Source organism: Mustela putorius, unplaced genomic scaffold (genome assembly GCF_011764305.1).
Source record: "Mustela putorius furo isolate JIRA1106 unplaced genomic scaffold, ASM1176430v1.1 tig00000578_pilon_pilon_pilon, whole genome shotgun sequence".
NCBI classification, from domain to species: domain Eukaryota; kingdom Metazoa; phylum Chordata; class Mammalia; order Carnivora; family Mustelidae; genus Mustela; species Mustela putorius.
In genome coordinates, this window is record NW_025421422.1 from 3154579 (window position 1) to 3170306 (window position 15728).

The 15728-nt window shown below is 38.4% G+C and overlaps 1 protein-coding gene across 2 annotated transcripts in view; it reads right to left on the reverse strand.

The window, feature by feature from the left end:
- The window catches only part of TTC28 (tetratricopeptide repeat domain 28), a 641796-nt gene that overhangs the window by 589659 nt on the left and 36409 nt on the right, over nt 1-15728 (reverse strand). For both annotated transcript variants that reach the window (XM_045081529.1, XM_045081528.1), the window contains exon 2: nt 1647-1925. In XM_045081529.1, coding sequence (XP_044937464.1) covers nt 1647-1925 — 279 coding nt within the window. The remainder of the gene's footprint in view (nt 1-1646; nt 1926-15728) is intronic.

Genomic DNA, 15728 nt, shown 5'->3' on the forward strand with positions numbered 1-15728 from the left:
AGAGCCTGCATCCCCCTCTCTCTCTGCCTGCCTCTCTGCCTACTCGTGATTTCTCTCTCTGTCGAATAAATAAATAAAATCTTAAAAAAAAAAAAAAAAGGCTTCTATTCCTCTGCCTCTCCCCACTGTTGTCACTTACTCTATCTAAAATAAATATTTTTTATTAAGTGTTCACAAATCTAAGAAGAACATAAAATAAGTAGATCCAGAAAAGGAAGGAACGGAGATACTTAATTTGAAAATTAAGCTATTTAACAGGCTCATTGCATCAACAAAGGCTTTATTTTATTTTATTTTTTTAAAGAGAGAGATAGTGAGAGAGAATATGAGAGGGGAGAAGGTCAGAGGGAGAAGCAGACTCCTTGCAGAACTGGAAGCCTGAAGTGGGACTTGATCCCTGGACTCCAGGATCATGACCTGAGCTGAAGACAGTTGCTCAACCAACTGAACCACCCAGGCACCCTCAACACAGGGTTTAAAAGAAAAAGGAAGAGAAAGAGAAGAAACAAGCCAAGCCTTGCTAGAATAATTTACTAATCTATACCCTTAATAAAAATGTCACAATCATAGCTATTATCCACCAAACATCTATTATGAACAAGTAACAAAATATCTCTGACTCTCAAGTAGCCTTACAAGTAAAGTATTATTAGTCTATTGTTTGTAACCCTAGAGAGGTTAAGAAATTTACCAAAAGCCATACTGTCATTAACAAAAGAGAAGGAATTCGAACCTGGGTATGTCCTTTGGTAATGGCATTCTAACTTCCAAATTGTCATATAACAATTTTTTAAAACAGATTTTGTTTAATCTACAATAATTATAGAACTTCTTTAGGGAATTACAAAATACTAAACAATTCATGAGGCAGCAGCAACACTGGAAATTCCTCTGAATGAAGCCAAAAGTAACCACCAGAGTTTAAGTATAAGTTAATATAACTATGATATTAATAAGAGAGTAAGGATATTTTTTAAATCTCTAGCAAATATCCATTAACTTTTGTTAACATAATAGAAAGCCAAGAATGGGATCAAATGCTTTTATGATTCAATAAAAAAAAAAATCTCAAACATTTTAGTACATCTTAAGAAATCTAAAACAGACTGGGGGTTAGATGGTGAATAGGCACACTGAAAACAAAGCATGTACAAAACAAAGATAATTCAAACCTTAAACTGTTCAAGGAAACATAGATAATTAAAATGATATATTAAAAAAAAAAAGTTTCTCTGATTAAATACCACCTATCAGTTGGTAATGCCCCAAAATACCAGCAGTCATTGACAGGGAATAATAAAATTAATTATTTTAAGTTGAAAGAAACAAACCATCTCCATCTGAAACATCTGTGCAAAAAGAAGATGTCAAAACCTATACAAATGATTTAAATGTATCCTATCAAGGAGCTAAGTGAAAAAGATGTTAAATTTCAAACATATAGAATTAAACTTGAACATGGACAGCACAGTTCCCAAGCATTAAAAAGGGAAGCCATTCACTAGTGTACAGCTCAATGAGGCCATTCTACACTTTGCAGATATACAGACTATTAAAAGATTAATAACTGCAAATTCAATAAAATGTTACATTAAAATAAGAAATCAGCACAAAAAAGATTCTGCAAAAGTAAATGAAATTTCTACCTTTGGCCATTTGGGATTGAGAAGTCGAGCTTTGATTGCATCATCCAGTGCCTTGTCATACTGCTGGATTTTCATATAGGCTGCAGATCTATTGCTGTATAAGATGCAGTTCTGAGGGTCAACAGCCAAGGCTTCATTGTACAGAACAATAGCTGTGTGAAAATCTCCGTCATGACAGGCCTGGTTACTCTGACGAACCTTCTCAACAAATTCAGCTTTGCTCAACACTGGTCCATCAGGACTTCTCCGACCAATAGTCTTAGCACCAAAGAGAGGAATCTACAAACAAAGAAACTTTGTCAGATAATCCAGAGAGTATCCTCCTCTGAACTTCAAGAGAACAGGGACATTCTTCACGGTCTGCTTTACATGGAAAACTTTGGTACCCTGAAAGACCATAAACTTTCCAAGAAGCAGCCAACATAGTACCTTGGATACGTACTTATCTATATGCATATGTTTTTATATATACATATGGTTATAAACATATATATTTAATTTTTTTTGATAGCGTGAATGAATGCAAAAGAAAACTCTGGCTTTCCCTTGGCAATTTACAGTTAATACTAAGGGAAGACAACTAACTAGCTCAGTCAGTAGAGCATGAGACTCTTGATCTCAGTGTCCTGAGTTCGAGCCCCATATTGGGTGATTACATACATATGATTACATACATACATATGAAAAGTTTTATTAAGGGAAAGAATATAAATATAAGTCAAATAGAAAATATGATCTCAACCATATTAAGAGGGCTGCACTTAAAAAATGAAAGAAACAAGATTAAAATATTAACTATGCTAAGTTATCTCTGAATATAAAACTGTGGGTTATTTTTATTTTCTTAAAATTTTCTTGTATCCAAATGTTATGCAATGAGCCTAAGTTTTAAATTTTTTGTATCAAAGATTTTATTTATTTGGAAGAGAGAGAGAGCACAAGGAGGGGGAGGGATAGAGAGAGGGAGAAGCAGACACCCTGCTGTGCAGGAAGGCTGATATAGCATTGGATCCCAGCACCCAGGAATCACGACCTGAGCTGAAGGCACACGCTTAACTGAGCCACCCAGGCGCCCTAGTTTTAAACTGCAAAAAAACAAAAACAACAAAAAAAAAACTTTTAAAACATCAATTTTAGAAGCACCTGGATAGTTCAGTCAGTTAAGCATTTGACTCTTTATCTCAGCTCAGGTCTTGATCTCAGGGTGATAAGTTCAAACCCTGCATTGGGTTCTGGGCTGGGCACGGTGGGCACGGAGTCTACTTTAAAACAAAACAAAAAAACACACAAACTGTAATGTATCAAAGAATCTTCTCAGACTGGCAGATTTAGCAATTTGGCTGTTACCATGGAATTTCAAAGACAAATGCCAGTTTTGGGAAATCAAGAAGAAAAAAAAATCTGCTGTAAACTGTATCTTGGCAATTTAAGACCTGTTTTTTATGTTGAATTTTTCCAAATCAAGTCACTTTCTATGACTTAGTAACAGTGACCTTAAAACCAAAAAGAGTGAATGAGTCAAATGTTACTCATTCTTAGGGGCGCCTGGGTGGCTCAGTGGGTTAAAGCCTCTGCTTTTGGCTCGGGTCATGATCCCAGCATTCTGGGATCGAGCACCGCATCGGGCTCTCTGCTCAGCGGGAAGCCTGCTTTCCTTCCTCTCTCTCTGCCTGCCTCTCTGCCTACTTGTGATCTCTGTCTGCTAATTAAATAAATAAAATCTTAAAAAAAAAAAGCTACTCATTTTTAAAACAGTAAAATGATGAAATGCATCAGGGTCCCAAGAAAAGAAACTTCAGAGAGCAGTATTCACACAGATTCTAATTCTAATGAGGCTTGTCATGAATAAAATCGAAACAAAAAGTGTGAAGTATAATTTGTCTCCCCATGTCTTTAAGACTAAATCCACTTCCTCCATTCAAAAGAGAAGAGATCTCATAATGTAATACACCAATACTTAGAAAAATAATGGACTCCCATAGAGATATATGTTATAAAAAGGACAAATTCCACAGAAAGGAGGGAAGAAAGGCAGAGCTGATCTCCTACATAAGCCACCATTATTTTTCCTGTTTACAGGGATATCACATCCTAGACTCTGAGGATAGTTTGAAACATTAAAATATCCTAGAAATTTCAAATATCAGTGTCCAGTTCTTTTTATTATTATTGTTCGTTTTTAAAAGAGAGAGCACAATGGGACGCCTGGGTGGCTCAGTTGGTTAAGCAGATGCCTTCGGCTCGGGTCATGATCCCAGCGTCCTGGGATCGAGTCCCACATCGGGCTCCTTGCTCAGCGGGGAGCCTGCTTCTCCCTCAGCCTCTGCCTGCCATTCTGTCTGCCTGTGCTCGCTCTCTCTCCCTCTCTCTCTGAAGAATAAATAAAATCTTTAAAAAAAAAAAAAAAAAGAGAGAGCACAAGCAGGGGAGCAGCAGGCAGAGGGAGAAGGAGAAGTAGACAGGAGTGCAACACGGAGTCCCAGGACTCAGAGAACATGACCTGAGCCGAACGCAGACACCCAACGATCTGAGTCACCCAAGTACCCATCAGTGTCCTTATGTTCCTCAACTTCCTGATACTCAAAGTGGTTAACTAAAAATGTATTGTAATTAGTTTGTTGTTGTTTTGAACTATGATCATGAAACATACTGCCTGAAAATGAATGGACTAGTGCAACATTTGGCAAGTAATAAGGATTTTCCTAAAGAATCTTGATTTTTAATTATTTTACCTACATCATTAAGCCAAAGTATGAGATACTATGTACAAAACTGATTCCATTTTGAAAAATATACTCATCATGACTCCAAATACAGGCAGTACTAGCCAAAAGTTACAGAAACCAATCTTGTATTGGAAAACTCAAGGGTATGACATAAAAATACATATAACAGCCTTAAAAAGTAAAATGGTTAGATTCATATGTAACCTAAAAGCAAAAAGACACGCTCCTACTATTACAGCATTTCCTGCTTGTCAGAGTAATAAATTTTGGTTCAGTGCCAATATAGATAAGAATCAAATTTAAAAAAGAAGGGTCCTGGGGTGCCTGGGTGACTCAGTTAAGCATTTGACTTCAGCTCAGTTCATGATCTCAGGATCCTGGAATGGAGCCCCCCTCGCAGGGAGTCTGCTTCTCCCTCTCCCTCTGCCCTTCCCCTATCCGCCCCCAACTCATGCTCTCGATAGACAGATAGATAGATAGATAGATGGTCCTGCATTCTATTATCTCCATATACAGTAACACTTCCCAAAATATGTTCCTCCAAGACCTCTTAGGTCCTCAAAATACTTGGATAAACAAAGTTAAATGAGTTTCTGCTTTAGTGGAAGAGCTCTCAGAGCTTTTATTTTGTACACTGTGAATCTAAGAGGGGAGAAACCATACATACAAGATCAGGGGGTCTTTTTGGTAGAGTATCTTGACAGACAAGAAACTGCTTAAAACTCTGATATGAACTGGGCCACTTAGCTGCTCAGTCAGCAGAGCATGCAAAACTCTTGATCTCAGGATCATGAGTTCAAGCCCCATGTTGGGCATAGAGCTTACTTTAAAAGTGGGGAGGGGTGGCCTGGGTGACTCAGTTGAGGAAGCATCTGACTTCAACTCGGGTCATAATCCCAGGGTCCTGGGATCAAGTCCCACATCAGGCTCCCTGCTCAAGCGGGAGTCTGCTTCTCCCTCTTCCCTACTTATTCTCTTTCTCTCTCAAATAAATAAATAAAATCTTAAAAAAAAAAAGACAAACTCTCTGATGTAAACTATTAAATAAAGTCTCTAACAGCTAAGTAAAACACCATGGAAAAGTCCTAGTACAGAAAGATTATAAATACTAGAGAATTCTAACATCATCATCACCACCAAGTGCACATAAATTTAAAAGAAAAAAGCACTCCAGTAAGTGTTCAGAAGCTTCTAATTTGTCAAAATACGCCTGTTCCTACTAAGCTCGGTACAATGTGGTCCTTAGGAGGCTAATAAATAGCATTTTGTGTAGTTAAAAAAAGGAATATAATTTACCTAGTCCCTGTATATCTTCTCAGCTACTGATAAAACTCGGCATAACAGAGAAAACAAAAGAATCTTGCATGTATTTTTCAGATTATATATCTATATAGTACTTGGAATAACTGGACATATTAAATTCAGGAATTATTGGAATGAATAGTTCTACCTACAGAGATTTTTTAAAATACAATGAAATTTGGAATCACTACTTTGCCTATGATATTCTTTCTTTCCTCATATATTTCACATATTTACAGTTTATGGATGTCAATATATATTAACATCATTGATATTTTTCTCTGACTTCTGACAAACTCATCTTGAAATGGTAGTGGCAATAACATACAGATGAAATAGGCTCAAAATATTCAGCCATATACAATTACCAAACCATAATTTTTCCAGACCAGTTATAAATTTTGATTATTCAAATGATAGAGAAATACTTTTTATCCTTTATATTAAAAACTTGTATGTGAATCAAAGAATCAAATGTTTATTAAATAATGAAATTACTAAAATGAAACACAGAAGAATTTTTCATCATATAAACTGAGGAAGTCCTTTCTAAGTACAACACAAACCCTAAAGACATAAAGATAAATTTGACAACATAAAAATTTTAAATATCTACACAGAAAAAATAGATTTAAAAAAGGGGAAAAGATGAACTGACAAATCAGTTTTAAAAACTCTTTGCAACACATAATAACAGGATAATTTTCTTACTATATAAAAATCTACAAATAAATAAGAAAAAAACAATCCAATAGACATAGAACAGTGCGCAAGAGATATGCACACACAGGTCATAAGAAAGGAAATCCAGGGGCGCCTGGGTGGCTCAGTCATTGGGCATCTGCCTTTGGCTCAGGTCATGATCCCAGAGTCCTAGGATCAAGCCCCACATCGGGCTCCCTGCTTATCCCTCTCCCACTCCCCCTACTTATATTCCCTCTCTCAGTCTCTCTGTGTCAAATAAATAAAATCTTTAAATTTTTTATTTAAAAAAAGGAAATCCATTTGGCTTTTAAGCATATATTTTTAAAGATTTTATTTATTTATTTGACAGACAGATTACAAGTAGGCAGAGAGGCAAGCAGAGAGAGAGGAAAGGAAGCAGGCTCCCTGCTGAGCAGAAAGCCGGATGCTGGGCTCCATCCCAGGACACTGGGATCATGACCTGAGCCGAAAGCAGAGGCTTTAACCCACTGAGCCACCCAGGCACCCCTTAAGCATATTTTTTAATGTGTGACTTCAGTTTGTTGTTGTTGTTGTTGTTTTTTCAAGTAAAATCTATGCCCAACATGGGGCTTGAACTCACAAGCCTGAGAGCAAGAGCTGCAGCTCTACACACTGAGCCAGCCAGGTGCCCTATAACTTTAGTTATTTTGAAAAAAAATTAAACCATAAGATATTATTTTTCTTCTCTCATACTAATGGAAAAAAATTATCATAGTAAGATAAATGTAATTTATAGTAAGGGGATAAGGAAAAAGTTACATTCATACATTTTTGATGGAACTAGAAAATGATATTTCTATATAGAACAACTAAGGAATAACTGCAAAAATGTAAAAGGTACATATCCTTTGAATTCTAGAAATTTTCCCACTTCAGGTAAATTATAGATACACTTCCGATGTAAACAAAGTCTCATATACAAGAATATTCATAACATCATCATTTGTATTAACATGAGGTTAGAAATAATCAAATGTCAGACAACAGGAAAACAGATCAATTAATTTTCATAGACCAATATAATCGACACTACAAATCCAGCCAAAAGAATGAGGCAGATTTTATATACTGATATGGAAAGATAGAAAAAATCAAGTTGTAGAAGAGATATAGAGTATGTTACCTTCCACTGAAAAAGGGGAAAGGAAATAACGCATACATGTACACACACTTACATGCTTAAATGTATTTATATAGATTACTTATGACAGAAACAATACATAAACCAGTAGAATAACTGCCTCAAAAGAGAGTTGTTTGAAAATTGGAAGGTAGGAGCAGGAAAGTAACCTACATTTCCATTTTGTACTGATATTTTACTATATGCGTATATTCCCTATTTTTTTCAAAATATGAACAAAAAAACTATGAAAACAGAGCATACCTTACTTTTATGTATCAGGGCACACATACACAGTTGTAGAATCTGTTCACCTTTTTTTTTTTTTTTTTTTTTTTTTTTAAGATTTTATTTAGGGACGCCTGGGTGGCTCAGTTCCTTTAGCGGCTGCCTTCTGCTCAGGTGGTGATCCCAGGACCCTGGGATCCCACCTCCGGCTCCTGGCTCAGCAGAGAGCTTGCCTCTCCCTCCCAGTCTGCCTGCTGCTCTCCCTGCTTGTACTCTCCCTCTCTGTTAACTGAAAAAATAAAACCTTAAAAATTTTCTTAAAAAGAAAAAAGGTATTTATTTGTCAGAGAGAGAGACAGAGAGCACAAGCAGGGGGAGTAGCAGGCAAAGGAAAAAGCAAACTCCCCACTGAACAAGGAGCCCGGTGGGGAGCTCAATTCCAGGACCCTGGGATTGATGACCTGAACTGAAGGCATTTACTTAATGGACTAAGCCACCTAGGGGTCCCAAATCTCTTCACTTTCTAAGTGTGCCTGGCTGAGAAGACAAAAGGGAGATAACAAGCCAACCTTTGTACCCTGGCCCAGAGCTACATAGCCTAGAGGAAGGGGACTACCACTTTCTAAACTTTTTTTTTTGAGAGAGAGCAAGAGAACACATGCAGGGTGAGAGGCAGAGGAAGAAGCAGACTCTCTGCTGAGCAGGGATCCTGAGGTGGATCTCCACCCCAGGACTCCTGAACTGCAAGATCACCACCTGAGCCCACAGCAGACAGAAGACCGAGTCACCCAGTCGCCCTGGGGCTACCACTTCCTAAACCTTACAAAGTCACTCTCCATTCACCAAGCTATTCTTATACCTAGAGAGTAGGACCATTTTTTAATTTACATAAACGTCCCATAGGCCTAAGCAGAGGGCATACATAAGTTGTGTATTTTAAAAACAAAATAGATAATGGGGTGCCTGGGTGGCTCAGTCAGTTGAACATCTGACTCCTGATTTCGGCTCAGGTTGTGAAATCTGGGACAGGAGATCAAGCCCTACACTGGGCTCTGTGCTCCACTCAGAGTCTGTTTGAGGTTCTCTCCCTCTGCCCCTACCCCTGCTCAGGTTCTCTCTCTCTCTCTCAAATAACTAAGTAAAATCTTAATAAAAATTTTTTAAAAGACAGGACAAAATTTCACAGGAAAATTGGCCATATAATAAATAATTCAATGTATACTCCAAAACTAAACTATATATCACTTCAAATTAACAACTTTGTAGATGGGTTTATGAAATGTGACATAACAAATGGCAGGATTAATAAACTGGAGAAAAAGTCCATAGAAATTACCCAAAATAAAATATACTAGGGGGCACCTGGGTGGTTCAGTGGGTTAAGTCTCTGCCTTTGGCTCAGGTCATGATCTCGGGGTCCTGGGATAGAGCCCTGCATCAGGCTCTCTGCTCAGCAGGGAGCCTGCTTCCCTCCCCATACCCACCGCCTGCCTCTCTGCCTACTTGAGATCTCTGTCTACCAAATAAATAAATAAAATCTTAAAAAAAAATTAAATATACCCAAAAAGAAAGTGTTGAGGGAAGAAAGAAGGTATATAAGAGACACAATAAGAAACATGCCCAAGAAGTCTAACACACATATAATTGAAATTCCAGAAGAAAGAGAAGAAAGTAGAAGCAGTATTTGAATACCCCGTGACTAAGAATTTTCTAAAACTGATATCAACTCATAGAATATTGAACCAACTGCTTTAAGAACTTCATCAAAAAAAAAAAAAAAAAAAAAAAGGGGGCACCTGGGTGGCTCAGTGGGTTAAAGCCTCTGCCTTCGGCTCGGGTCGTGATCCCAGAGTTCTGGGATCGAGCCCCACATCAGGCTCTCTGTTTGGCAGGGAGCCTGCTTCCTGCTCTCTCTCTCTCTGCCTGCCTCTCCACCTACTTGTGATTTCTGTCAAAAAAAAAAAAAAAGAACTTCATCCAACCCCACAATATCACAAAATAAACTAGACCTACACACATCACAAACTCCTAACAACCAAAAACAAAGAGAAAATGTTAAAACAGTGGAGGGGGGAAAGACATATTAATTATCCTCAACGCTTTAAGCTTAACACAAATGATAAAAGATGAAATAGCAGCTAACCAAAATTCTATACCCAGAGAAAATACTATTCAAAAATGAACTCAAAACAGGAACCAGCATACATTGCTGGTAGAATTTTAAATGGTAAAGTTGTGGCAAACAGGTTTGGCACATCCTCAAAAGTTAAACACAGAGTTATCACATGACCCAATACTTCCACTCCTAAGCATCTACCCAAATGAACTGAAAATGTGTGTCCACACAACAACTTGCACACAAATGTTAATAACAGCATTATTTATAAAAGCCATAAAATGGAAACCACCCAAATGTCTACCAACTGATGAATGAATACACAAAATGTGGCATCGCCAAAAATGGAACAAGAAAAAAGGAATAATATATTGATGTACATAAGAACATGGATGAATCTTTAAAACACTATGTTAAGGGAAAGAAGCCAGACACAAAAGGCCACATCTTGTAGGATTTCATTTATGTTAAATATCCATAAAAATCACACCCATTGAGATAGAAAGCAAAAAGTGGTTGCTACAGTGTTAGAGGTAGGGAAAAATGGGTGACCCAATGAATATGGGACTTTGTTTGAAGGTGACAGAAATGTTCCAGAATTAATGCTGATGGTTATGAATTTACTTAAAAAAAAAAAAAAACACTGAATTATACACTTTTTTTTTCTTTTAAGATTTTATTTATTTATTTATTTGACAGAGAGACAGAGAGCACAAGTAGGCAGAGCGGCAGGCAGAGGGAGAGAGAGAAGCAGGCTCTCTGCTGAACAGGGAGCCTGATGCGCCTGAGGCGCCCCTGAATTATACACTTTTAAATGGTGAATTTTATGATATGTAAATTATATCTCAATTTTTAAAAGGGTATGTTAAATACTTGTACAAACAAACCAAAACAGAGAATTCATCAACAACAGGCCTACACAAAAAGAAATACTAAAAGAAATATTGAAGGAAAATGATCTTAGATAGAAACATGGAAATGTAGTGAGAAAGGAATAATAATTACTATTCAACTACAATGACTTGTTGAAGTTTAAGATATGTGTATATAAAACACAAAATACAGGAGATAATAAATGAAGGTCTATTAATAAACATGTTTTATGTCATATTGAAAAAGTCAGCATGAGAAAACATACATTTCTAGAAATTATAAAAAGTATTTATAAGTTTGCCAATCCACAGAATGTTAATATAAGAGACAGTTAATAATTGTTTACTTCTCTATTTTCATTAAAAATTCAGGGCTTTGGGGTGCTTGGGTGGCTCAGTGGGTTAAAGCCTCTGCCTTCAGCTCAGGTCATGATCCCAGGGTTCTGGGATGGAGCCCCACATCAGGCTCTCTGCTCAGCAGGGAGCCTACTTCCTCCTCTCTCTCTGCCTGCCTCTCTGGCTACTTGTGATCTCTGTCTGTCAAATAAATAAATAAAATCTTTTTTTAAAAAATTCAGGGCTTTTTTTGGAGAAAAGGAATCTTTTTTTTTTTCTTTAAGATTTTATTTATTTATTTCAGAGAGAAGGTGAGGGAGCAAAAGTAGGAGGGAGGGGGAAGCAGACTCCCCGCTGAGCAGGGAGCGCAACAAAGGGCTCAATCCCAGGACCCCAAGATCATGACCTGAGCCAAACATAGACACTTAACCGAATGAGTCACCCAGGTGCCCCAAAAGGAATCTTTAGTAAAGAATTTCATGCATGGTCATGACTGGCTAAGATTAGAACAAATTTCATTAAGCAAATGAGCTTCAACATCAAAAGTAAGTAGCTGCAGGGGCGCCTGGGTGGCTCAGTAGGTTAAGGCCTCTGCCTTCGTCTGGGGTCATGGTCTCGGGTTGGGTCCTGGGATACAGCCCCACGTCGGGCTCTCTGCTCGGCAGGGAGACGGCTTCCCCCTCTCTCTCTGCCTGCCATTCTGTAGGCCTGTGCTCGCTCTCTCTCTGATAAATAAATAAAATCTTTTAAAAAAAATTCTTAAAAAAAAAAAGTAAGTAGCTGCAAAATTAGAATTTGGTTTTCTCTCTGTTAAAAGGACAAAGTTTCTTGAACTACTGGTCTGCTTTTGATAAAAGAGTATCAAAGGTTTTTCTTTAACATAAACTTCCTAGATGGGGTGCCTGGGTGGCTCAGTGGGTTAAAGCCTCTGCCTTCAGCTCAGGTCATGATCTCAGAGTCCTGGGATCGAGCCCCACATCGGGCTCTCTGCACAGCGGGGAGCCTGCTTCCTCCTCTCTCTCTGCCTGCCTCTCTGCCTACTTGTGATCTCTCTCTCTGTCAAATAAATAAATAAAATTAAAACAAAGATTCTGTGTTTTGGCAAAATAATTTCCTCTGTTGACTTTATCAGGTATCTGATTACTTAAGAAAGCTGAATCGTCTCTATTAAAAGAGCTAAGGTTTTCGTTTTGGTTGGTTAGTTGTTTTTTTTGTGGTTTTTTTTTTTTTTTTTCGCATGCAAAATCTTTTATTGTCACTATGGTTAAATGGAAAACTGGGTGTTGTTTCATAATGACCTATTTCACCAAGTATTTTAGGACCTTTGATATTTTTGACAAACTTCTCCAAATCAAATCCTAAATGAAGTCATTTTAAGTTTGGGATTTTTCGGAGGGTCTCTGGAACCTCTGAAAATATTTATTCTCTCTCCTTCTAAAAAAAAAAAAAAAAAAAAGGGAATGTTAGAGGCTCCTGGGTGATTCAGTCAGTTAAGTGTCAGATCCTTGATTTCAGCTTAGGTTAGAATTTCAGGGTGGTGAGATGAGGCCCCCACATGGAGCTCTACACTGAGGGCGGAGTCTGCCTGTCCCTCTCTCTCTAGCCTTCTTCACTCTCTCTTTCAAATAAATTAATTAAATCTTTAAAAAGGGAAACATTAAAATAATTAGGGCTATTTGATATTACATGAGAAGCATTATCAAATAAGAAGTAATCCTAAGCCTTCTTTGTATACATATACCTTAAAAGTATGCTAGAAATCGTATGAAACTTTTAGAAATCTGATATATAATGTTATCAGCCATAATTCCAGTTATTTTTAAATGTTGTGCATCACTGAAATAACCAACTTTCCTTGTCGAATCCCTTATGAACTCTCATCTGGTCTTTAACAATGGGCCTTTTAAATCTTTATCAGTAATTGTTTTACTCAGATGTTTTTGTAAGAGAGTTGCTGCAAAAGTGTTTCATCTTCAAGAAGATTCATGGAAAGGACTTTCACCAGTACAGTTTTCTGACAGTTTTAAGATCACAAAACTGGGGGTGCCTGGGTGGCTCAGTGGGTTGGGCCTCTGCCTTCGGCTCAGGTCATAATCCCAGGGTCCTGCGATCGAGTCCCACATGGGGCTCTCTGCTGGGCAGGGAGCCTGTTTCTTCCTCTCTCTCTTTCAGCCTGCCTCTCTGCCTACTTGTGATCTCTGTCTGTCAAATAAATAAATAAAATCTTTAAAAAAAAAATCACAAAACTGAACTGGATTCAAGCAAAACAAGTATTAACTACTTGGGACTGAATTAACTAAGGAGGAATATAATGATTTTTTATGACTTTTTGCCTGAAACATTGCTGTTTTGGTGTTTTCCCCCATATTTAAATTAACCTTTTCTTTTAAGCTATCTATGACTCACAATTTGGTAAAGTAAACCTTTGTAAACAAAGATAAAAAATTTATCTTTTTACTTTTTATCAATTTATCAATTTACTTTTTGTCCCTATCTGATCCCTCTAGAATTCAGAAGCTCTTGAGTATTTTCATATCAATATAGTTCTTTAGAAAGGTTCAATAAAAGTCTGTTATCCATATAACGGGACAAAAATTAAACTACAGCCAAGGCTTTGCCTGGAATGATACTGCAGATAAAATCTGATGGTGAGTCCTTGGCTTGGCTTCCTGGCCTCAGAAGCTTTTAAAAGTCCAACCTGAGATAAAAAGTTTCAGCAGAACAGCCTTTTTTTTTTTTTAAAGATTTATTTATTTATTTATCAGAGAGAGAGGGGGGCAGAGAGCAAGCACAGGCAGACAGAGGCAGAAGGAGAAGTCGGTTCCCTGACGAGCAAGGAGCCCGATGTGGGACTCGATCCCTGGATCGCGACCTGAGCCGAAGGCAGCCGCTCAACCAACTGAGCCACCCAGGCGTCCCTCAGCAGAAAAGCCTTAAAAAGAGCTTATATGGTCCATTACTATTCTTGCTCCACTTAAGTAACTAATCAGGTCATGAGTGATGAAACAAATTAATTTTACCATGATTATCTTCTATAAAAAATGGGGGTAACTATAGAGGGAAAAATTATGTTTGTGTACCTTTGTCTATATTAGCCTTGAATCCTGTCAACTGCCTTCGAGGTTTCGTTATATACCTGTAACTGAACTGGATCCTGAATTCTAGTTTCCTCAAATATCTGGCTACAGTTCTCCAAACAAACACTTCCAATTTCTTCCACCCTTCTAATTTAGACTCCCCAAGAACAAAGACTCCCCTTGAATATTCTTGGAAGGGTCTACAACCAGGTCTTCCTCACTATCCAGCTGGCAGCCAATCTTCAGAAACTTGAATCTTGGCTATATATCTCACAGCTGAATAAGACTCCACCTGACTTCTATCTTGTCCTATATACCAGCTGGAGTTGTCAAAATCAAACTAATGAAAAAGAGTAGAAGCTGACATCAAGGTAAACTGCTCCCAAAATGCCATATCAAAACCTCAAACTTTAAACATGAACCCCGGGGTGGCTGGGTGGCTCAGTGGGTTAAAGCCTCTGCCTTCGGCTCAGGTCATGATCCTGGAGTCCTGGGATCGAGCCCCGCATCGGGCTCTCTGCTCAGTGGGGAGCCTGCTTCCCCCCCTCTCTCTCTCCCTGCCTCTCTGCCTACTTGTGATCTCTGTCTGTCAAATAAATAAATAAAATCCTAAAAAGAAAAAAAAATTTTTAAATAAACAATAAACATGAACCCCTCTCTTCTCTTTCCTTCATTCTAGCATTGGCTTGGAAAGATAACGCCACCATTTATGTCTCCCAGACCATTACTAATGGATTTTAAATGCTGAATTTTTCATCAAAAACTCTGATCTGCGGGTACCTAGGAGTTCAGTCAATTAAGCACCAGCCTTGGGCTCAGGTCATGGTTCCACGGTCCTGGAATCGAGGCCCCGGGTCAGGGTCCCTGTTCAGGGGAGAGCATGCTTCTCCCTCTTCCTAAACTGCTCCCCCTGCTTGTGCTCTCTCTGTCAGATAGATGAGTAAAATTTTTTAAAAAGCAAAACAAAAAACTCCGATCCATCCATGATGCTAGAAAAACCCTGGTCTGATTCCCTGTCTCTGGTTAACAACCCCAAACTTGGGTTGCCTCAGTTGAGCATCTGACTCTCGATCTCAGCTCAGGTCAAGATTTCATCAGTCAGGAGAGCCAGCCCCAAATCAGCTCTGCCCTGGGCAGGGGGGCGGAGCGGGTGGCCGGGCTGCCTGGGATTCTTTCTCTCCCTCTCCAAAACAAAACACAACAACAAAAACCCAAACTTGGGGAACTCTGTGTCCATATTCTACACAAAGAAAGAGACATAGGCAAGGATAACCAGAAGTAACGCCTGTGTGGTCCACAGACCCTTAAAATTTTACTGGCCTCCATGGCTGTCACCTTTGCAGTACTGAGCCACAATTTCAAATGGGAATTACCAGGAGGCAGTCATGATTCAAGATTTGCTTCTTTTGGCAGGGCCCTACTTCCTTAGCCAACACCACCTGCTGTACCTGGATTAACACCCATGGGGAAGTTGAAATTCAGTTACATAGGATCACTGAGCAAGCCACGTGGCTTAAAAAGGTGACTCCTTCCGGGGCGCCTGTGTGGCTCAGTGGGTTAAAGCCTCTGTCTTCAGCTC